This window comes from Halichoerus grypus, chromosome 13 (assembly GCF_964656455.1).
Source record: "Halichoerus grypus chromosome 13, mHalGry1.hap1.1, whole genome shotgun sequence".
NCBI lineage: Eukaryota > Metazoa > Chordata > Mammalia > Carnivora > Phocidae > Halichoerus > Halichoerus grypus.
Genome location: NC_135724.1, coordinates 37,107,161 through 37,132,010, shown reverse-complemented (window position 1 = coordinate 37,132,010; position 24,850 = coordinate 37,107,161). Strand labels below are relative to the sequence as shown.

Genomic DNA, 24,850 nt, shown 5'->3' with positions numbered 1-24,850 from the left:
AGTAAGCATTCAGAAAAGAGTTCATTAAATGGTTAATTCAAGGTAGAAGTGGGGGAGGGGAGGGAATATCCAGTAGGATTCTAATTCTATTTTAGTACGACTTCTAACAAACAAAATGTACACCTCATGTTCATTCATTTGACAACATCTCCGTGCCTGGAAACCATGTCAGAGATCCAGAGATGCCCTTTTCCTGGTGGTCCACTCCTGCCACAAGACTGAGAAATGTGATCAGCTCAGTGGGTTGAATGCTGTTCTGATGACAACTGCTTCTTTCTTAGACAGCGCAAGGATGAGCTGGAACAGAGAATGTCTGCTCTCCAGGAGAGCCGGAGAGAGCTAATGGTCCAGTTAGAAGGTCTCATGAAGCTACTAAAGGTAAGACATTTGAATAAATATTTCCTAGACCTCTGATTGTGGCATTTGTAAAAAATCTTTCACACATAATGTGCAATGGTTTTTCCAATGACTATATGTGATTAACCCCAGAATATGGCTTCAGTCTCAGATACAGGATCTTTTCTTAGATACATCAAATGATAGCAGTCAATGACAAGGCTCATTCTTCTCTGTTTCCTGGAACCAGACCACTGAGGGCCTTCAAAGGACAACTTCTTGGCTTATTTCCAGTTCCTATGTCCTTGAAAATAATAAAACTGGATTTATTTAGGAATACTTTACATTTAATAGTTTCAGTAATTCTGAATAAAGTGAGCAGAAGCTAATGTCTAATTCAGAAAACGAAGATATAGCCATGAAATTTTGGGGGTGACTATAGTTTTATTAAGAGGAATAACTTAATTTCAGTGAAGTATTTCATCTCATCTCTGTGGCTTTAGCAGCAAGTCACATAACTTCTATGAGTCTCAAATGCAAACTGTAAATAGGAATTTCCTCTCTTCAGGTAGAGGGTTTAATAAGATGACCTAGGGAAGTGCTCGGCAGAGTGCTGTGATGTCATTCTCACTGGGAAGTACCATTCTTCCTTTCATAAATCCCTATTCCCTTCTTTGGTATGTACTAAGTCACATTCCACATCACGAGGAGACTAATGATGGCCCCTTGGCCACAGTCGGCTCAGTAGAGGAGTCAGTTCTATGTGGTTATCCTGCCTGATGTAGACAAGCAGAAACCACTGTGGATTGGAACTGGGACTTGCCAAAGGCAGGAACTGAAACTTCTGATGGAGTGAGGAAGGCCAGGTCCCTGGGGCAGCTCACCTGTGAGACAGATGTCCATACTTCCAGTCCCTGGGTCTCCCACATCCCTGACACACCATCATTTATTGTTTGTCCCTTCTTTTTCTTTCTTTCCTTTTCTTTTTTCTCTTTTCTTTCTCTGTTCCTTCTTCCTTTCTTCCTTTCTTTTATTTATTTGACAAATACTTGTTGAAACCTGTGTCCTGGCACGGATATAAGTGTGACACTTCTTTCTTTTGTTTTCTTTGCTCTTTTTTTTTTTTTTTTCCTTAGTCAACTTTTCCTGCCATCAGTGTTGGGAATGCTTTATCTTCTCTAAACGAAATCTCCTTTTCAGACATGTAAGACAAAGAACTCAGTTTTTGTGGTACTGTACGTATGAAGACAGGACTAGATAACTAATAACCTCTTACTGTTTCTGCCCTATTATCTCATTTGATGATCCAGAAAAGCTCTTTCTGCTTTCCTTTTCAAATATACCAAATGAAGAGGGCCAATCTCATCTTTCCCTTCACTGAATGACAGGAAACCTTGAAAACAGCCCCCCACTTATATTCCCATAGCTTCTGTCACCATAGCGATGTGATAGGGGTCCATTTACCACCAGCCATCTTGGCATCCACCTAGCTAGCCTACCCGAGCACAGTCTATCAGATCAGGATGTACAAACACCAGGAGAGAGGGATAGACCACAGTGAAAGATGGATGGACATAGGGAGGAAAGAGATGGTCTGTCTCAAATACCTAAATAGACATGGAACTAAAAGTCACCAAGGTAGGAGAGGCTCCCATCAGAGCCATGTTGATGTTTCCCCCACCTTGCGTTCCCTCACACTGTGTACATACTCTTGCTGGAATCCTGGGTAATCTAACTATTATTGATTCAATCTTTCTGTAGGAAGAAGAACTGAAGCAGGGAGTAAGTTATGTTCCCTACTGCAGGTCTTAACTAACTGTGGAGGGGCCTGCCATCCTGCTGTTTTTCTCATTGCTTTTGCCTCTAATGTATGTTCATGCTTCAGTTTGGAAAGAGAAAAAAAAAAATCATACTAATTTGCTTCCTTTTCAATGTAGTGCTTGAATGGACACATATAAAATTTAGCGTTTTTTATAACTATTACTACTGTTGGCATCAAAACAAGAGCTATTACATCTTTTAGAAGAGGGAAAAAATTGTAATTCGTTGGGACCTTTCTAGATCTCCAGCAGTCTATGTTTCAAACCCGTCTCATGCTTTTCTGGGTTGTTGATCAGACTCTTCTCTTAGTAGAGAGACACCCACCACCGCCACTAAAGTTACACTAGGAGAAACCCGCAGCACTCAAGCTACCCTCTACACCCTCTCAAGCTGTTGACCATTTAGTTCAGTTTCCATTTTAGTGGAAAGGTGTGGGACCTCTTTGTATAAAAGTCAGCTAATTGCATCTCTTTTCATTGCATAATTATTAAGCCCTGTCCTCCCTGTCTCCAAAATGTATTCAATCTAAGAGAAACACTGTACTCAGCAAGTGTTCACTTCCCACTGTTTAGTTCTTGCAAGCAGAATTCCTACCATTGGTTCAAAATAATCTCAGAAGAACAGGTAACTTTCAGCCTTGCTCTTATCACCAAGAACCTTCCTGCTCTGGGAGTTCACAAGGCCCTTGCATATGTCTTCTCTGGAAACAGGAGCACTGTGACTCCCTAACTGTAGTCTAAACTGGAACCCTGTGCCTGACCCCGTGGTCAGGTCCAGAGCCAGCAGAGGAAGTAGCATACTCAAAAAATAACAATAACAAAATAGAAGCAAAATAACAGCAGCTTTAATGTCAAGTGCATGTACCAAGCTGTGTATGACAGTATATCCCACTTGCTAGTGTTATCAGGAAGTTTCATATTATTTCCTGGGATCGATTAGAACCACAGCCTGTCCGATTTCAACGTACCTTTTATTCTTCTGTATTCTCTTTCCTGTTATTCATTGTGTGTGTTTGTGTGTAACAAAGAATGTTTGCAAAATGCTGGACACATTTTTACCTTTCATTCCCACGGTCTGTAAAAAAGGAAAGTGTGAAACTAATCTGTAATGTCAGACAATAAAGACAATGTATTACACTATTTTGTATTTTGTGAAAAAAATTACTTGAGTAGAGTCAAATCTGAACGAGAGCTAGTCCCCCTGGGCCAAGGACGGACTGCAAACTTGTTGCCTGTAAAGCCCCACACGGGGCATTGCTCTTGTACTTCCACCACACTTAGATCATGCTAGAGAAAAATGCCTTGCTGTGCTAGCAGCTTCTCTTTGCAACAGCCTCTTTTCTTTCCTGTCTCTGACTTAGCATGTGCACAGAAAAAGGGAAAAAAGGCTCAACTATAACCTTCTTCCACTTAGTGGAGAGAGAGGGCAATCATCCTCTAGTCAGTCAGCCTCGCTTGAGCCAGAGGACCCCTTTCCTGCCTCTTCTGAGGCCACCCGTTCTGGAAAGGCTCAGTGGACCAGCGGGTTCATGAATCCATGGCTGCCCAGAGCCAAAGCACGGCCGCAGGCCTAGAGCAGTATACTGCCTCCTTGCCTTCCAGCTCTTCCCACGGAGCCCTCCACGGCTCCACGTCTCGGAGGCAGCCTGCAGCTGGGTCCTGCTGCAGAGGCTCTAAAGGGCCCTCATTGGCAACACCCAGATGGCCCCAATGCACTGTCTGGGTGGGGAGACCGTTGACTCGTCTTTACTCATTTGCTTTGCTTGTATACTCAAGCCTCTTCTCGAAAAGGACCCGAGGTAGCTTACAACAACAGACATCAACAATGGCTTCATAAAATAAATCCAGAAAAATCAGAAACGAAAGAAAAGAAAATGCCAATATGCTCATCGTAAGGGACAAGGGTGTGCCTCTGAGCTTTTTGGCGAGGAGACAAAAAAAAAAAAAAAAGGAAAACATAATTGGTGGTTTTATCAGAACCAAAATGCCAGTTCTCAGGGGACCAAAATTTCTGTTGGCATGAAATATAAGAAGGAAGTCTTCCCTCGGAGCTTTAGAGGAGGAGTGCTAAGTAATAAAACGGATAAATGCAGCTGCAGATGTCAAGTGGCTGATTATTATACTGACCTTCAGTCAAAATTAAAGACAGAACCCTGTCTGGCCCCATCCGGAGCAGGCTGTTCTACAAGGAAATGAACTTATGCCATCCAAATATATAGACTTCCTTTGGTATAACATGATCTAAGGAGAGAATTTAGAGGTTTTAGTCTGGCGTCTGCTTCTAAATTCTGTTTTTATTTATGAGCCTTACCCCTTTGGGGACATTCTCTTTGTAAAATCAGATTTCAGACACTGCGCACAACAAATTGTGCTTGATTTAATAACCTCTACTTGCTTTATCATAAGTCTGTGTGGTTCAATGTATTTTACTATACTGGTATATATAATTCCTACTTATACTGTTTCTTGTTAGAGGTAACGCATGAATTTATTCCCCTTGAGGAGAGAACATGAATTAAAAAAAAAAAATAGTGCCTGTAATATAATATGATGATTATGGTATCATAAGCAATAAATTTTTTTTTTACAAAACTTGAATCAAAATTATCCTACCCTCTTTCTTCTTTGTGTATTTTAAGATTTATTGAAGGAATCATAAAAAGAACACTCATAAAAAGTTTAACAATGAAGGCAGCTGGGGTGTAATTGCAGTTGACAGTATGTTTCAGAGTTTCTGGTAGACTTCCAGTGCTAAATATCACGTCCCAATCTAAAACCAGATATCCCGGCTTTGAGTTCAGAATGTAAGGTCTCAATAAAAATTTTTGTAGAGAGACCACTGGTGTTAGACCTGATTGTAGGGGATTCCCGCTCTTCGCTCACACCTGTAAGATCTTGAGTAAGTCAGTTAGCTTCCCGGGAATTTATTTCAAACACATTGATAATACATGGCTCACGGGATTGTTGCATAGATTTTCAAAGATAATGGATGTGAAAGCACTTTGTAAAATACCATATGCATGTCAGAGACTGGTATAAAACTGCATATAGATGTATACACATGCGTCCAACAATATGTAAACTTTTCTAACTGGACCCATATTTTACACACATGCATGTACACACACAAACACACACACACACACACACATCCACTTCTCCTCCTTCCAGTTAACTAAGTGTCTCAGTCAGAGGAGGAAAGTGAAACATTTTAAATCCTACCTCCTGCCCCCATTCTCTTCTCTCTTTACAACTGGAGGCCCCATGAACTCGGGAAATCCTGGTCGCTCAGGTTCCCACTTCTCCCAAACACATTATAGAACATGAACAGGCCAGAAATGACAAGTTCTACCGGCATCAGTTCACCTTCCTTTCTTTCCCTTGCCCATCCTCTCTGGTGAGTATCCTGTGGAGAGTGGTGATGCAATCACAAGTGGGATAGGGGAGTGGGGGGGGAATTCACCTCATAAATAACCAACTGTGATATTAGGACTGACATCTAATGTTCAAAACATATCCTCTCAGACTCTCTCACTCTCTCACACAACCTTTTTTAAAATTAGGGATTAGTCCATTAATTCTAGGAAAGTAAAAATTCTTTCTCTACTTAAAAACCTGAGGAGATGACCTTCTAGTTCAGATTAAATCTAGCCCCTTTTATGGCATTAGAGACCCCCAGACCTGGCACCACCGCTCACCAGCCTCAGTCCCTTCCATTCCCCACAACAAACCTGGCTGGCACATCCACCATCCTGGCCTCCTCGCCCTTCCCTTTCCTTGCTCATGACACTCCAAGGCCTGGAATGTTCTTCTCTCCTTGCAGTACATCCTCTCTTCTGCCCCGAAATCTCCACTATTGAGACCCAAGTCAAGTGATGCCTCCTGCCTGACCTGTCAGAATTAGTCACCTCATCTGTACCCCACAGCACTGTGGACACAGCAATCCCTACAAGGACAGTCAGTGTATGCGTATCGGAAGAAAGGATGACAAGAGGGTTGAACATAGCCAAACACTGCTCTGCTGAACCTTCTCAGGCTGCTAAGGAAAACTAGGTGGACTGGGCTGTGTTCCCAGTCAAACCTGAGGCAGACTTTTCAGTCAGGGGGAGGGGGTACACCCCTGTCTCATGGTCATCTGCTCAGCCCTGGCTCCAGGCACTGTTGCTTCAGCGATTACACATTTGGTCCTTTCCCTGAAGCCTCCCTCATTTCTGGTGCTGAGAGGAAACCAAAATGCTTCCTGGAAAAGAATGAGAAAAATGTATGGATCTTGTCAGACTTCTTAAAAATTGATACAACAGCAAGTTGAGTGGACTCCGAGGATGGAGTGCAGAAATGAATTTTTCATTTATTCGCTGGGAAGCGAGCTATTTTTAATATGATATATGTTTTCCTTCTTCCATAAATCAACTCTCCTCTCAGGAATTTTAGATCTATATATTGATCTGCATGGACCATTGTCCCTTAAGTCTTCTCTCCATTAATCATCAAGTAATTTCCAGGAAAGGATGTTCACAGAGATTACTCACTCTAACTCTTCTGAAGCTGTTAGCAGACAACCAGACTTCATGACCAGGCCAGAGGCCACCATCTACAGGGGTCACCACCTGAAAATGAAACCCAGTGATATCTCCACTGATCTACCCCAATGCCAAGAGGCAACTGCCCTTTCCTAGTGACCCTAGAGAAAGAGCCGGAAGGAAGGCCAGAGATGACATTCCCAGTAGTAGGTCCCAGGAAGTGCATCAAACTAGACAAAGAGACATGATCAGCCAGGATGCCAGGGCCCTCCCCTCCCCAGAGTCTGGACATGCCGTGGGCGTTGGGAGTTGCAGGGAAGATGCCACTGAATCTTGTCTCCAGCACAGAATCTCCACTTAAATTCTTCACATAATCAGACTGCTTGAAATTGCACCAGTTAGAGATTCATTTAGGAGATGGTTGCTATCCGTCATTCACACATTGGTGTAATTTAGATTCAGTCCGTTGTTTTTCCCTTAACACATAACTACAGTCAATTATTTTTCTCTTAACACAGAACCACTAATAGGGATTTTGAAGGAAGGAAGCAGGCAGAGAGAAGTGGGGAAAGTTGGTTTTGGAGACCAGGCCGTATTAAGCAGAGCGTTAGGACTGGGAATGCCTCAAACACAGTTATTGGGAGAGCTCAGGGCGTGAGAAGGGGAAAGTATCGCCGGAGGTAAGAGACTTACAAACAGGAAGGTTAGAAGGGCCAGGTTAGGGGCGCCTGGGTGGCTCAGTCGTTAAGCGTCTGCCTTCAGCTCGGGTCGTGATCCCAGCGTCCTGGGATCAAGCCCCGCATCAGGCTCTCTGCTCGGCGGGAAGCCTGCTTCTCCCTCTCCCACTCCCCCTGCTTGTGCTCCCTCTTTAACTGTGTTTCTCTCTGTCAAATAAATAAAATCTTTAAAAAAAAAAAAAAGAAGAAGGGCCAGGTTAGTGCCCAAAGGGGAGGGGCAGCCCCGCGGGCACCCTGTCCTGGAGAGCCCGACAGAACGGTGCAAGCAGCTCCAGGATAGCCATTAAAATACTGAAACGCACACCCACAGCCGCCATCTGAAATCACTGGCTCCAGATATGTCCCAGGATTCAGAACCTCAATTTGCAGATAAGAGATTTCCACCTGCATTTCTCTAGCAACTGATAAACAGCCCACAGGCTCTTGCACCCCTGGGGTGCTCATACTGCACCCCAGGACCCGGGCAACTGAAAGGTATCGTCCAGCCCAGGCGGAGCCCTAGGTGCTACTCCAACACCACTCTCTGGTGGGTCCAGGTCCTGCACCTTCTCAGCCTTCAGGCTGCTAAACCTTTCTCCGTTAGTGAAGCCTGTGATGGGTGGTCACAGTGGCTTCGGGCCTCAGAAGCGGCTGTGAGGCTGTGGGAAAGCCCCAGGCTTGTAGATGAAAGGCTGGGAATCCACTTTGTTTCTGCCCATCTCTAGCTCAGAGGCTTTGGGTAACCCAGTTATCACCTCTGAACCTCAGTTGGCTAACCTGAAAAATGGCAATATAATACTTCATATGGTTGCTAGGAGGATTAAGTGAAATAGTTGGGGTTAAATTGCTTTATAGACTGCAAATTGCTATTCAAATATAAGCAACTATCATTCCTAGCACCAATTATGAGGAGAATGAAACCAAACAATGTACGTAAAAGTGCTTTGGCCACTGTAAGTTACATATAAAAGTACAGTTGTATTATTATTATTATGAATCTCCTACCCCAGAAGAGGGTCTGGCTCCCCAGAGTTGAGAGGGTAAGCCAGCTGTGTAGCCAAGAAGAGCCTCCTTCCTTCAACTGTCCAACTTCCCATCCCAGTCCCTCCTCCCTGCTGTGTGACTGGTCCTTGCAGAAAAGGACAGGTAAGAAAGGGCAAGGAGCCCTGCCTAGAGAATGGTGCACAGGTGGGGTTCCCAGGGGGAAGCAGCCCTCAGGGCAGCGGAATTCCTTTAAGGGACCCTCAGCAGCCCAAACCCAGCCAGGTCCCTGCAGCCCAGGGCAGCCAGAGCATCCGTGCTCAGACCCCAGCCCAGGCTCTCCCGCTCCACCTCCGGAGCAATCCTTTTTACCTCTCTGAGCATTGCGATCCACACTTGCACATTTAGAGTAATGATGCCTATTTCAGTGGGTTGTGGAGAGAAATCAGTGGGGAGGCACATGAAAACCCTTCTACCTGGCAAAGCACGACGCAAAAGTGAAGTCATTTCTTATCGGCGTGGGGAGCAGGGGGATGCCATGGTAGCTCAGCAGAGGTTTCGTGGTTAATGAGACTGAGCTGGCAAAGTCTGCCGGGGAAAACCAGACCCGTCCTTGAGCAGGCTGGGCCAACAGGCTGCCAAGCATCACACCAGCAGGCAAACTGCTCTTCCTTAGGCCCGGACAGACCATTCAAGGTACTGTTGAGAGTGAAAGAGTGGCACCCCCAGGCCATTGGTCATCACATGAGTTCTTTGCTCTGCTCTGTTCTGTTTTGCCTCGTTTTTAATTCTAGATTTTTCTCAATTTATAGATTTGACTTTTATGTGTGATGCTGAGCCCCAGAAAGCTAACAGCATGGCATTTTACAGGATTGATGTTGTGTGTCTTAACTGCAAGCAGACCCCACAGCAAGTCTAAATCGAATACTCCAGAGCACCGCTCTCATGGGTTTGAATGGGTTGATGCTGAATCTCTGGGCCTTGCTATGGAAGAGTCCTCCCTCTCCCTGGCCAGACCCAACAGACGAATGGAGTTTATGTGAACACCCAATCTTTGAGTATGCACCTGAGGGTTGCATTGCATTTCCTTACTCATGACTGGCTTCCTTTGTAAACTAATTATTATAACACGGAAAATCTTTCCAAGAAACTTCATTGTAGAGACAAAGCTGTGAAATTCAAGGTGTGAATGGTTTCATGCCTAGGACTGTAATACAGACAGAAATGGCTTTTAGTTGTTTTCTACTTTTTTCTTTACTCACTTTTAAATCTCCCTGTTCTTATTGCTAAAATAACTGCTTTTTCATAGACGAAGAGAAGGACATTCCCTATAGGAAATGTAGCTAAAAATCCCTACAGTAGCCAAAAATTAGAAATGAAGAGTTCTTTTTTTCTCTTCCCCATCTGAATCCCTGAGTCACAGAGCAATCTGACAAAGTGAACTTTTACTAAAAAGTAGGGATGAAACAATTTATACCTCATTTGATTCTTAATTTGAGCCTCAATATGCACAATATTACATGGCATGATCTGGCCTATAAATTATCCTCTAAAGATCATGCCAGGACAGAGGTTGAAAATTTAGGAATTACACAAACCACATCCATCCCCAATAGTCTCCTAGTTTATATTTCAAACTTTGTCCTGAAATGTCTTTTTATTCTCCGCAGAACTTCCTTCGAGGAAGAAACAGACACACCTTGTAATTCTCACTTTCTAACAGTAGCCTCATTACTTGGGCACACATCTCATGTACTATCGAACAGTGCTCTACTAATATTCTTAACTCTCGACATGTAACCAAAACTCCAGATTATAGACAACGAGGTCCTGAATTATCTGCACCTGCAACTCAGGTTTAGGATTACCATCTCCATTACCCAGGACGTCCTCCTGCTTGGGAGCCTCACTGTTACTGTTTTTGACATTTGGGAAGCTTTGGGAAAACACGTTAATGCCTTGCGTTGTCTCTCCAGACGCAGGGGGCAGGTTCTCCTCGCTCCTCCCCCAGCCACACCATCAGCAGGCCCATCCCCATGCCGGTGCGCTCCGCGTCCGCCTGCTCCAGCCCCTCGCACACGCCTCAGGACTCCCTCACCGGGGTCGGGGGAGACGTTCAGGAGGCCTTTGCGCAAAGTAAGTGGGGGCACTGGTGGGTGTGTTGTGCTTCTCTACGCGGCAGATAGGAGCCCGCCGTGTGCTGGGCGGTTAGAGGTCATCCTCGGAGCCACAGTGTGGCCATGCCAGCGTAGGCCTTGGTGAGACTGGTCTGGAAACTCCTTAGGCTGATCTGTTTCTCACTTCAACGTCTTACCTTCTTCCTTCGGCTTCTCCAGCCCGGCTCCGTTTTTGATGAGTCTTTGCTCATCATGAAGGGAAGGGAAATCCTTCCACCAATATCCCAGGAAACTATAAATGGAATCCGTTTTAAAATTCTGAAAGATCTTATTTCCTGCTTTCTTCCCTTGATGGTAAAGCAAACTCAAGATTGAGGTTAAACGGTCCCAGCTGAAGTGGGATGTAGCCCTGCGGTGATCAAGCGGGGCGCTTCCATTTTACAGCTGCCCTCAAGAGTTGAGTCATTGCCTCTGCAACGTGGGGCCACGGGGTTCAGCCTCCGTAGTTAAGGGAGGAGCACAAAGAGTGATAAATAGAACAGTATTCTCCCCCCTGCTGCCTTTTCCATTCACACACCACGGGTGGGGGGGAGGGGGGTCCTCAAGGCCAGTGATTTTGTTCATTTGGAAACATTTTAACCCTTTTGAAACTTTTTCTTGCCACCGCTTTTTATATCTATAGAAAGTTCGAAAAAAAATCCTCGTACAGACCCTCACCCTGCCAGTCTCATTCCCAAATTATTAAACCGTTTGGTCCTTCTCAACTTTTCCTTTATACATAAGTATATATGTTTATGTGTGTTTTTATAAACACCTACCTTCTTTTTCACACAAACAAGACCATGCATTGCATTGTGGTCTGCAATTTGCATTTTCTTTAAGTTAGCAATTTATCATGAACATCCTTCCAGGTCCTCACATATAGATCTAAGGAAAGGGGAGATATATTCGATTACTAGTTTTAAGGGAAAAATAAATAATAAATAAGTGAAGTCAAAAGACAAAAAATAGACCGAGGTATGTGGCAATCAAGTTTCACAATTTCAGCTACACATCAAGCATATAGAGATCAATAAGAAAAAGGTCCCAAAACAGAAACAGGCGAAGGATATGGACAGAAGAAGCACTACAAATTGCCAATAAAGATATAAAAAGATGTCCAATCTCACAAACTGTTGTAGAAATACAAATATCACCTCTCGCCTAGCAGATTAAAAAAAAAAAAATCAACATTAGTAATAGGTAGAGATAGCAAGAGTCTGAGGAAAGAGACACTCTCGTGCATTGTGTATGGGGATAGAATCTTACATTTTAAAGGAAGAGAATGATGTACTCTCTGCTCTGAGGGAGAGGGAAAGATCCATAAGAGGCCTTTTTCTTCTGAGAAAGAAAATAAGTTATACGAATTCACCTTTTTTTAATTTTTAGAAGGAAAAAAATGTCCTTTCTCTAAATCTCATCTTGAAGAAATTTACAGTATTTTTAATCAAATTGAGCTTTCAATTATCATTGTTTTATTTGACTACTTTGATTGTTTAATTTACATGTATTTATTATTTTACTTAGGTTTATTTTCTGAGAACTTACAGGGTGAACCGTCACAGCTTAGAGGCAGCTCCTAGCTCCCAAAGAGCTCATGCTACATGAGTTCAGCGGCAAGTGAGGTGTTTGGAATCTTGAGCCCTTTTTCTCCAAGATGTTGGGTGTTACCTCACACCCAAGCCAGCCCACAGATACCCATTTAACCCTTTGTGTGCCTGAAACATCATCGTAATCTTTGTCTACCACGGAGAACCATAGTCTGAGTTGCAATTCAGAGTACAGGGCATACATCTTCTGCCCAGGTCTCGCAGCAGATGCAAGAATCCCCACCCCTGTCCCACACTCTGGGGCATTCAGTGCATAGGGTTCCCACTCTCCAGAGATAGCTATAATGGTAGGGGAACTCTGGGAACCCTGATGAGAGACAGAGGCTGTGGTGATGGAGATCAGGATCCCAGGTGCTCAGCCGCCAGGTCGTGGCTGAAACTAACAGCAGCTAGCAAGGTGCAGCTCTCCAGGCAAAACCAGACTTTACATCTGTGTGAGTTTTCCTACAAAAAGGTGGCCATAGATACTAGTTGGCCTGGGACCATCCCAGTTTGTGCTAGGTCACCTAGTTTTATTATCATGCCGCCCCCTTTCACTCGCAAACTTGTCCCCATTTGTACAGTAAATTAAATGAACCCCTCCCTCATCAGTGGCCACTGCCCTAAGTACAATGTATTGTTTCAGAAAATGAACCAAAGCACTTTTGAAAAGGAGAAATCTTGGAAGTTTTCTTGCTTCAGGATTATCAATGTAAATGATAAACTACATAAAAATTTGGGGGGCGGAAAAGAGGAAAAGCTGTGATTTTTTTTTTTAATTATCATTTCTTCTTCACTCAAGGTTCAAGAAGAAATTTAAGGAATGACTTACTAGTAGCAGCAGATTCCATCACTAACACCATGTCCTCTCTCGTGAAGGAGCTGAATTCCGGTGAGTCCCCAGTCCCCTCTCGTTTGTCTGCACATTGCAGAGGGACCCATAAGTGCTAGGGGCCTCTGTTAGAGATCTCCTCATTGTCAAGTAGAAAAAGATATTTTAAAGATCAATGTGATATTTTATTGGTATATTCAGATTTTTTAGTCCTATTTTTTTTTTTTTTTTTTTTTTGCTCATTGGAAGACTATTAATACATGGGCAATGCAGAAAGTTTGAAAAATGCAGAGAGGAGTAAAGAAATATACTAAAATTGACTTGCAATTCTAGTTTTTGTAATATCTAGTATTTGTAACTTGTAATATCCAAAGTGACGTGATGCTAAAGTTATTTTATAAAGTCAAATGTTTTATTTACTCATTTAAACTCTGTTCATTTGAAATGCATGGCTATTTGAATGAGGCAAAGTTGAAATTTACCTTTGCAATATGTCCAAAGAAAGATCTGCCCAGAAAATAAAGAGTATGACATTGAGAGGGACTCTTTATTCTAATAATAGTACACAGTTTTAAAAACTTTAACAGCATGAATATGCAAATAAATATCTTACCAGTTACTAATACATCTCATCTGTTCCTTAAGCCCACTTAGCAAGATACTTGTCTGACAGTCACAAAGTTTGAGATTAAACAATTGTAAGGAAAAAATGTCAATATTAAAAAAAATTCTGGATTTAAGTTTCTTAAAGCCTCTATAATAAGAATTAAAGTAATGAAAATTGTTGCTGCTAGTCTAAATGAAGATTACCAAGTAGGATAAAAATGGCAGTAGTTAATACATATTGACTAATGGAGTATACCCACTGCCCTAGCACATGATGACTAAAATGTTATTCTCATTGTGGAAGCTTCAAATACTATTAGTTTATACTCACAATACTTTGAGGTGTTAAGTGAATGTAATATTTTAGGTTTGTATTTCCTAAATTAAAGTAATATTAAGCAAAAGTAAGAGCAGTTCTCGTGAAGACTTTTGTAGAAGGGGCAAAACAGAAGTATTAAGAAATTAAGTCAGTCAAGACACAAAAATTCCTCAGTATGATTGAGATTCAAAAAAGACAATACCGTATACCAAATGGTTTTCTAGAAATTCATGTCAGTATCAAATGTCATTTCGGAAAAAAAATAATAATAAACTCACCTGACTTACGTGCCATAACTGGTTAACTTCCACGGCACAGGTTGACTTATGTTAAACCCAGCCCCTTATTTGCCAATCATAAAAAAATCTAAGTCGTTCTCCATTTCTTCAATCATTCCTAATAGAGGTGGGGAGTGAAACCGAGAGTAACGTGGATTCTGAATTTACACGGACTCAGTTTGAGGATCTGGTTCCATCGCCAACCTCTGAAAAGGCTTTTCTAGCGCAAATCCACGCCCGAAAACCTGGGTTCCTCCACGGCGGCCCCACCCCCAGCACCATGGGCAGTGACGTGTGAGTATCCTCGGCTGCGGGCCTTGCTCGGTAACACAACGCTCTGGAGGGAAGATAGGAAAATCGTAACAGGGTTGCTTCCGTTCTTTAATTCGGGATGGGATGGCGCAGTTTCCTTTTCTGCCAGAAGAGGTAGAAGGGTGCTACATTAAATTTGGTGTTGGGACTTTTCCTCCCCTCACTATATCAAGAATAGCAATTACCAAAACCACCTGGCGCTTGCTGAGAGCCTGGCGCGCCCAGGGCACGGTGCTAGTTGTATACAAAACAGTATTAAAAAATCACTCTCTGCCTTCGGGACTCACAGGCTCGTTCAGGAGATAAATCATCCTATCTCCTAAATGTACTGTATTTGCCCTTAGAGGACCAGGTGATGCTAGAGAGGCCTCTATTCAGAATGGGTGTAAACAACATTATATAAGCACTTGGAATTGAAATCAGTAAATGTCTAAAACCTCATTATAAAGAAATCCAATCTGGTTGGCTTGTTGAGTACGTATAAATCTGACCTTTGAAAGGGCATTTTGCAAAGATTTTCATCCAATTAGGCTTCTGTAGCTTGAAAGCAGCAGCATCAGTGACCTCCCCCCTAGATTTATCCGTGTCCCTGGATCAGCTCAAACTGCAAGTAGACAGGCCTCGGAAACCAAAGTGGAGAAGCAAAGGGGGAGGAGCTAGGACAGACTTGCTGAGCCCAGCTTGGGTGGGGAGGAAGGCGGGGAAGCAAGGGAGCCTTCAAAAGAACAGGGCTCATGCAGCAGTGAGAAGCGTGGGCAGAGAGGCTCACCAGAGGGTTGCAAAAGGGTCCACTGAGCATTACAAACTAGGAGGGTGATGGTGCTTAACGTGAAAAATGCTGCAGACTAGTCTACAAAAATAAACTGGCCATTTTCAGGACCCAAAGAAGAAACTAACCAGAGGCCTTCCTGGTGGTGTTGGATCTCTATCCAAGTAGTGAGAAGACCAATAATAATGAGGACCTATAAATAGATGTGGTTTAAAAGTGGGTGGTGAAAAGGCAGGCCGAGAGATCCAAACAAAACAGTTCTGACATAATTTTAAATAGCAGTAGGCTGCCACTTTTAATTTTAGTTTGCTTTCTTGTCCTTTCCTCTATAATTTAGAATTATTTGATTTGTTTTATATTCAAAATGGTGAAGTAATTGTTGTCAGTTTAGTCTGGTAGGTAACATATCTGTCTGACTTTTCGTAATGAAGCATTTACATGTGGTCACCTAAAATTCTCTTGTTCTAATCCAAAAATGCAAGACTGTAGCTAGATCTACCCCACTCCACTGGTAACAGTAGCAGCTACCAACAGGCTGAAGGAATTGGGAAGGGAAAGTTCACAGACGCCTTGCAGACCTATTTAGGCTGGCCCCAAACCTCTAAAAATAATGAGAACATGTCGTACAGATATAAATAAACATGAACAATGGCATTTAAGTTCCAACCCAGAAACTTCTACTTGACCACTCTCTTCACTTTAGGGGATGTCTTAATATCTGTACTATCTAAACAGATACCGGCTTTTACTCTGAGAACATTTTAGTCCTATGATTTAGGTAGTGAATTTATGTTTAGTCTCAGGAATGGTTTTTATAAACTGGGATGGATAGATCCAAATAGAGTCACACATTAGTGAATGAGATCACTCTTCACTATTTATCTCATGATAGAATTGAACAATTTGAGTGGATTTCTTAGATTAACTAGTATAAATTTTTAAGATCAAGAGCTATGGGTTCAAGTATTACCTTCCTGACACCCATGAGCTGATATTCTAAGACTTATTCTACTGTAAAAATAAAGTACATGGGTGCATATCCCTACATATGTGCATAACGCAAAGGGGGGTAAATTATGAACAAATGTCCTTAATCATTATTTCACTAGAGGGCTCACTTTCCTTATAGAAAGTGTTCTTGGATTCCATTAAAAAAAAAAAAGCCCAGAGATTGGGAAAACGATATCCTCTCAAAAGATAAGACTGCTTCTTTTAAGATTGACAAACTCTTTAAAGGCAATTCATTCCTGTAAACCAGAGGAAAACACAGATGACCAATGATATCAGACTGCCATAGAAAAATTACATATGAGAATTTCTTGATCATCAGTTTCTCCAAACTTCCAAAGTTTTTTTTGTTTTTGTTTTTGTTTTTTTAATTTTCTGTTAGGTAACAGAAGACCTTGAATTGAAGTGAATTGAAGCCAAGAAGCAAATTAGGGGACTCAGTAAATGGGACCCAAAACCACAGCTAACACATGAATTCTACTCCTACTTTTAAGATTTGCTCCCAAACACCATTTGTGGTCTGTTCCCAGGGCCTCAGAAGATGGGGACCCCTACGTGCGGCCAGAGGATGAGAACTATGAAAATGACTCAGTCCGGCAGCTGGAGAACGAGCTCAAGATGGAGGAGTATCTGAAACAGAAGCTGCAGGATGAAGCCTACCAGGTATGGGGAGCCAGGCCTCACCCCCGGCCCCCAGCCCCCCGCCCCTTGGTAGCTGGGTCTTTTACATTACTCAGAAAATCCATGCCTTCTCCTTTCTTCTACCCTCCCTCTCCAAAATATTCTGATTGCATTCCTTACTCCACATATTCTAGACAGTTGTAAAAATTGTAAATACTTCTTAGAGCTATGCCTCTCACCATGAATTCTTAGAAATTCTGATCTGGTAAGTGAAAAAGACCGTGTCCCTTTAGGGGAAACATGGTGACTAACAATCTATACTCTTCCAAGTTCAGTGGGAAAGATACGTTTTCTCATAGATAAAAAATAAATAAATAAAAATAAATTTTAGAAAAAATACAGAGAACAAGGCCCAAGGAAACTGAATAAGTATAAATATATCTCTTCCCTTGAATCATTTTGTCCTCATCCTCCTTCACTGCCCACCCCATGTCAAAATAAATAAGTAGGAGAGTATCAAATCTCACCAAGAAAGGTAGGAAGAACTGTAAGCCCCGTGTTCAGCAGGGTATGGATGGACAGATTTTCATATATACTGGAGTGTATTATTAATCCAGCTGAGAATTCACCAAACATAACACATGCAACTGGGAATAAGTGTAATTAGTAAGTCATCCTAAAGGGGATGCATTTTCCCCATGGAGATTTTTCTACTGCCCTGTTGGTCTTGCTTGTATGTTTCTCTTCCCTGTAATTCACAGGTGTTTTCCTGAGGTTCTGGGAGCTCAGGGATGTTTGCCTGGTTGAGACCTACTGCCCCACCCCTCAGGCCCCATGGGATATTTCTTCATGTCGGGCTTTCTGTCCAATGGCCAGACAAGCTTCCTCCACATTCTTAGATGAGCAGTGGCCCTCTCTTACTCCATTAGTGAAGGAAAGAGAAGTAGAGTGAATACATTACCTCTACTTCTCATATGTGTACGGATGGTTTTGAAATATTTTCCCAAGAAGAATGTAGCAAGAAAGAAACTGAAGCCTACCAACCCCACCCCAACAATATAAAACAAAAGTTTTGCCTCTTTGGAATGTTCCATTAGCCTTTTCGGTTTAACAACCATATTTCAGAAGCAACTAAAATGTAGGCCTCGTCATACCCCACCCCCCCCCAAAAAAGAAAAAAAATCAGTGACTATATATGTAAAGCCATGCTTCAACACTGCAGAAACGGTCAGAGTTGCCGGAAGTGGAGAACCATGGAGAATGCTCTTATTTTGCCACTTCTGTGGCCTGTCCACAGAAGGAAATTAGCCTGGATGAAGCTGCCAGGGTGTCTCTGGGAACTCTAAGGGATGGCATTCCGACATGCATTTCGTTTGGCTCTGCTGCCTAGAGGGGGAGAGAGATGTGGTGAAATAATCAATGTTCTGGTTCATGCTGTTAGGGGCTCCTGTTAGGCCTCCCTCTTCGAGCCCATATCGGTTTCTGGATGTTGGTGACAACAGTAACTGAAGTTCTAGATTTTTTTTTTTAAAGGGAAACCGTCATTTCATATAAAATATTAGATTTGTATTTATTTTAATGAATTAGGAATTTAACCTTATAGGAGTAAAATGAAGGTAAATTCTATTAATAGCTTAAGATGCAACTGGAGTTTTTGCCGTCTCTGGTTAATCTTAAGCTCTTTCCCTCCTTTCCTTTCCATGCCCGGTGACTTCAAGGGAAAGGTAAAGACAAGGTGTAGGAGACCGTAGTAAGCCTGTGTGTCCACACTCAAGGCATATGCCCTAGAGAATGTTGAAGTGACTTTCCTTGTGTACTCTGTGAGCGTATGGTTGCTTGATGGGTCAGAATGCTGTTTTCATTCATCGGACTCTCTCGCTCTCTGTCCTTCTGCATGGCTTCCAACCAAATAATTCACGAGCTTGACTGCATCACAGACTTGACATGTCACCTTTCTTGTTTGTGTCCTTTGTCACCCACAGGTCAGCTTGCAAGGTTGAATACAATATCCTTTTATCACTCTCCTCTCAAGTAAGTACCGTCTTATTTAGGAGGAAACGTGCCCACTGTACACTGAATTCTGATAACTAGTAACCTAAATTCACAATCACTCTCTCTTAGGTGTTTCTGTGTTCTATGCGATAAATACCCTCCTTCCCTCCTGATATCAAAGAATCATCCTGGCCTATGGAGCATTTCATTATAACCCAGTGGAGATTTGGCAGACAACCTCGGGAATTGACTTTTTACTCTATTAATTAGGAAAATTGGCATAGAAATTTCTGTAATGCCAGAGATGCCCCAGAAATCCTCCGGGGCTATGGCGCCTCATCACCAGTCCCTAACAGCACCTGAGTTTGCAGCCTCTCTATCACTTGAGAAGGAAAAGTCCAGGCATGCTCAGCACATCCAGGGATGGGCCAGCCTCAGAGGCATGCTGTATTCAGGACCCAGAGATCAAATGTGTGCACCTCAACGAGCGAAGGCAAAACCGTGTATTATTAAAGAAAACAAAAGAAGCAAAACAGAGAGGACAACTTCTGCAGCCTTATATTTTTGGAATAGCTGATTCAAATTCTTTGTGGAATTCAGCAAGATACAGCTTAATTTAAAATATCATTTACGTGGCATGTGATTCCCCACCCCCAGGGACCTACCAACATACATGGAAAATCCTTAGTCATGTGTTTAATGTAGAGAGAATAGCACTTGACTGGCAGGACCACCCTGGAGGGTAGCGGTCTAGAGCTCAGACGCTGGACTCTGGCAGACCTAATTTCAAATAGGAGTTCCACCAAATCGTGGTCGCATAACCCTGACAAATGATTAAACCCCTATGAACTTCTGTTCCCTCTGCACAACATCTATCATAATACTTACCTCATAGTGGAGTTGTCCTCACTGGGATGTAGTTTATAAAGAGCTTAGCATGGTGGCAAACACACCATAATTTATGATGAGCCCACACATACATGCCTGGCACTGTGCTCAGTGCTTTGCAAGTGATTCAATCCTGGGGAGCTGCTAGAGTTATTATGTAAGTGTATGGGGAACCCTACCCCCACCCCCCAGGACTCAGAACTAGCTTGCTCTCTGTATTTTTATAGATAAAGCTAAGGACTCAGCTATGTGTAATGATTTTATACACTTTTGGCTACACTGTCTCTCAAGTCTAGATGGTGTCTCTGGCTCCGGCTGATGGCCATTTGGCTGTCCCCCATTACGGTTCCGAGTAAATACACCTCTCCGAGTCTCTGGCCGTAGGGGCCCAAGGACTTGTATCTCCTTCAGTGATACAGTCTTTCCCAACCATGGACTCCCAGAAGTCTATAGTACAGCTGGTAGTAAAGTCAGCTCGCTGCTAAATTTAAAAAGGGATCTATTTCTCTTAAATGACAAATCAACTTGCAAAGAAAACATCCTCGCTCATGCATTGCTGACCTCCTGTCTCAGTCCCCGGGTTAGGATTAAGCAAGCAGAAATCATGGCATAACTGCTGTTATGAAATATACTTTACAAGCTCTGAAGCCCTTTTGGTGTGAAAAGAAGGATGTGACTGTATTCTAGTCTCCCTCCCTTGCATTTGAGAATGCCACAGCACATGCTCTCCTGAGTCATCATGACCACAGTGGAAACAAGTCCCAGGAGCTGTTTCTGAAAACATCTACTCCCGTTATAACAACTCTAGTCCCAAAGGAGCAAGCCTCTCCTTTCACAGCATTTTCTTTCTCTTCAGGCCAGCAACTGGATCATTTTTATTCTGCACATTATTTAACCATCAGTCACTAGTTCTTAGAAAAATATTTTCTTAAACAAACTAATGAAATGTCCTTGACATAAACTCAGATAAGAAGTGGCATTTGGTTCTTCTGCATAAAAGCCAAAGATTTCAGTGCTCTAAAGTTCTTCGGCCACTGTTTTCAACTTTTGTTGTCAATTTGACAGTGGAAAATTGAAACCTTTGTGGCCTCTGCCATTTACTACATCATGTACCTACCGAGCTGGTGTTCCACGGGACTCTACATGTGAACTAGCCTGTCATGAAATCAGCCACTTAGGCAAAATGTATTTAAAACTTTACGGATCAATCCAGAAGCCAGTGGCTTTTCATCTTTTCAGCTAGTTCTATCTTAGTATAATTTTTCTCGATGTAGCCGAGAAATAGAGCTGAAATCTTGGAACAGTTTATGCTGTTGAAATCGATTTGTTTGGGTTTTCTGACCCAAACAAGACCAGAAATTACCCCAAAGCCATGCATCTCTTATCCAAGGGTCCGGAAGCCAACTTCATCGCTGCAAGTCAATTAGGTGTCCACCAGGGCAGAGGGTGGGACCCCAGAGAAATAGAAGACCCACTCTCTGCTCAGAAAGAGCTATTTGAAGATAAGTATGCACTCATTGATACTAACAGGAGTGAACAGAGTAAAACCTTGCCTCTCAACTAGCCTCTTTGGAAGAAATGCAGTCTATGTAATATTTAACCCTCAACTTAAGAATCCACCAAAACTCCATTTGGCAGACTCAAATCTTGGATTCGTCCCTTTTCCATCCCTCTCCCCACACAGTACACCACTCTCCTCAGCCAGCCACATCCTAACTTCAGAAATGGGGGGCTTGGACAATCGAAAGTGGATTTTTTTTTTTTCCTAATTACCATGGCATTTCGATGGTAGGTTAGTGGTCTCATCTGCTTGTCAGGTGAGGGCAGCACAAACATTTCTGTTTGCGTTGCTTTAACCCTCCAGATGCCTCAGGTACCCATTAAGCAAGGGACCCAGCGCAGAGGATGCCCATCTTCTCTTTCAGAAAGAGCAATAGCATACCGTGTCCCAGGACATTTGCTCCCTATTGTCAGAGGAAGGGAGGAGAGAGAGAGTGTGAATATATGTGTGTCGGGGGGCTGGGGGAAATCCTAAGCTTCGAAACCCTAATTTAGAGAACAGTTTTCATCTTTAAAAAAAAAAAAACTACACATTCCTTATTCCCAGGCAAGCTATAGTCAGACAGATGATGAAGGTAACACGCAAGCTGGTGATGAAGGAGAGCCCCGCACCCACCCCCGCAGAAGAGAAGACACCGGCCCAGGAGCAGCCTCAGCGCCCAGAGGTGCCGCCCCGCACAGCAGCTCCTGACAGACCCCCACCCTTAGAGACGCGTTCTGCCGACAATAGTGCAGTTGACTTTTCGTTCTAAGATTCGTAGTTCATAGGTGTGTGTTTTGAGAAGGAAAAAAAGAAAAGACTTCTGACTCCTGTTCAAAGCTAACTTATCAGCTGCATCTTCTGCAACATGGCTCATCCCTGATTAGAAACAAAAACAGCAACCACCACCACACACACACAGGAAAAGGAAAACCCACAGGCTGAAAACCCACGCTGCTCGTACTCACGATGGCAGTGTTAACAAGCATTTTAAGCCTTTGCACATGATATTGAACCTGTTCCGTTTACAATGACAATATTAATACTGTTTGTAGCTAGACGTTTTGATTTCTGAATTCTTTGAGATTTTAGCGAACCAGTTTATTATACACTGTACATTTTTTTTCCACAGCAATTGGAAAAAAACAACCACTTGCAATTACTCACTCACCCCGAAGGATTTGGTACCTGAGTGTACTGACTCAGAGCCCGGAAGCCAAGACGGGGCCTTGGCCTGCACTGTCCGCATTTGTCTCTAAGTCTCTGTGAGCAGTGACTTGAACCAATCACACCAGGATAATCCAGCCTTTGGGGCTTCTTTCTAACTTGGGGTTGTTTTCTTTCAAGATACTCTAACAAATCAGCCATAGAATTTAGTGTAAATATTTTTTCCAAATAGATATCATATTCAAAAAGAAAAAAAAAAAAGGCAACATTCAAATGATATAGAATCTAGTTTTTAAAATCAGCACAGATCTTCTTAAAAACTGTGAACTATGTTTTGAAATACTCGTTGCTAAAGCTGTTTATAAACCACAGGTGCCATAAGATCCCCAAACGGACTCAAGTTATCTCTGCTCTTCCATGGGCGCGTCCCTCTCGTTTTAGCTTTAGGGAGCATGTCTAACCACGCCGCTCGTCCACAGCTTCCCCTATCAGGTTGTCTGGAGGCCTTCAGCTTTAAATGTACAGGCTTAAAGTGTGCTTGCAAACAGTCCCTCTCCTTTTATTTCTGAATGTTTATTGCCTTAGCTGGCTACCTGGTGTTCTGCATGCAGCCTTCTGTGGTCATGGGAGAGGAAACGGGCTCTTCTAAGTGGCATTGGGATTTTGCACTCAGCGAAAAGCTGATGTGCAAAAGCACGGTCGAAGAAGGAAGAATGAAAGCCTCTGTGGATGGTCCTTTATGAGGGCCCTTGTCGGGTAGCATTAAAGACCTCCCTTAGGGAGTCTGGGGAAATGAAAACATAATCTACTTGGTGCAAGACTGGATGAAATAAAAATCCGGCAACATATTGAATATGTTATACTTAAATTGGCAGCTTCTCTGGAATTCCTATCTCCTTTAAAAGAAAGGCGAGAACGTCATTTTAGAACAGTGGCCCTCAAAGCGTGTGTCCTGGACCAGCAGCATCAGCATCACTTTGCAAATCTATTTAGAAATGCAAATTCTTAAACCCCAACCCGGGCCTGCTGAATCAGAAACTCTGGGGATTGGGCCCAGCCATCTGTGCTTTAATAGGCCCTCCAGGTGATTCCTGATGCATGCTAAAGGTTGAGAACCACGGCTTTGGAATAAAGTTGCATGTAAAATCTCTAAAAAGGCCTTATTCAGAATAAGCAAGAAAGGCTCTGAGTCAAGCTCAAAGCTTCAGCAATTCGATTTTGCTTCCGGGGCTGGCAGAAACCTTCTCCCACCCCCACATAGTTGGTGGTTGGTGTGTGCCCAGCTGAGAACAGACATCCTGACACCTTCCAGGTCCCTCTCCAGAGGGCTCTGAGTTGGTCGTGTCTCTGCATCTGGTCAGAAACCATGTCCTTGGCTGCCCTTTGGAACAAAATCACTTGCCTCGGGGATAGCAAAGCTCTCAGTTGGCATTAGTAAGAAGCCCATTCTGTCCGTTGATGTGCTTCTTCATACTTCCCCAGAGAAGCAGCCTGACAAATGTCCCTGAGAACAGGCTGACACCAAAGGGCACAACTGCACAGTTCTCAGATTGCTTTGCACAGATGGATTTGATTATGAGTTTTGTTGGTTTATCTTAATGTTCATCTCCTTTCCACTGCCCATCATCTGTGAAACCATACCTCTCTAGATGGGGCAGGTGGCCCTCGTGCCTCATACTCAGTACTTAAAACCACTCCATGCCAGCTACCTACATCGCTGTCAGCTCTAACTCATAGCCAGGTAGTTCTGGAACTCGGAACTCGGATCCTGCAAGTGGCATTCAGCCCCTGACTGGACTGAGCTGACATCTGTTGTCACTCTCTCTCTGCATCAGAACGCTTGTCTAAGGTTTGAACCGTTTTGCTGATAACTGTCCCCCTTGTCATAGCTTTCATTGCCAACTCCATGACATGGTTGTCCATAGCATGGTACAAGCCATTGCAAGGACTCCGGAAAGTGCCGCCAGTGACCAGTTCCTGACTAACCAGCCACCTTTTCTTTCCCTTAGCTCCACGTCAGCACTGAGACCAGACTCAAGCACCCCTGTCCTGTAACCGAGACAAAATGGCGTGTATTGTTTTGGGGTTTTGTGGTTTTGGGGGCGTTTCTTTCCTTGGCTCTGCAGATTTACTTTTGGGACCTGTTCTAAGTGCAAACCCAGCAGGTTCCAGCTGTCCTCTCCGGGAGATACAGTTACATCTTGCGGGGATTCTTTCTTTCTTGTTCCACAATAAATTGCACATCCATCTCCATCACAGATGATGGCCTATTAATGAGCACTGGTCTAACACAGCCAACCTCCCCTATGGCGCCATGTGGAGGGAGGGAGGGAGAGAGGGAGGAGGGCAAAACCTACTGTATGAGATTCAGGAATCAGTTGCGGTTGGTCAGGACGCAAG

At 43.2% G+C, this 24,850-nt stretch overlaps 1 protein-coding gene across 14 annotated transcripts in view; it reads left to right on the top strand.

The window, feature by feature from the left end:
* The window catches only part of DTNA (dystrobrevin alpha), a 340,154-nt gene extending 315,554 nt beyond the window's left edge, over positions 1-24,600 (top strand). For 9 of the 14 annotated variants that reach the window (XM_078060446.1, XM_078060445.1, XM_078060444.1 and 6 more), the window contains 7 exons: positions 282-378; positions 10,350-10,509; positions 12,921-13,010; positions 14,279-14,447; positions 16,773-16,905; positions 18,846-18,894; positions 21,851-22,748. In XM_078060446.1, the coding sequence (XP_077916572.1) occupies positions 282-378; positions 10,350-10,509; positions 12,921-13,010; positions 14,279-14,447; positions 16,773-16,905; positions 18,846-18,863 (667 nt within the window). In that variant the 3' untranslated portion in view covers positions 18,864-18,894; positions 21,851-22,748. Of the gene's footprint in view, positions 1-281; positions 379-2,097; positions 3,297-10,349; positions 10,510-12,920; positions 13,011-14,278; positions 14,448-16,772; positions 16,906-18,845; positions 18,895-18,984; positions 19,938-21,850; positions 22,749-24,459 lie in introns of those variants that run through there. The other 5 variants (XM_078060447.1, XM_078060448.1, XM_078060449.1 and 2 more) reach the window with 3 other exon arrangements.
* Positions 24,601-24,850: the final 250 nt, after the last annotated feature.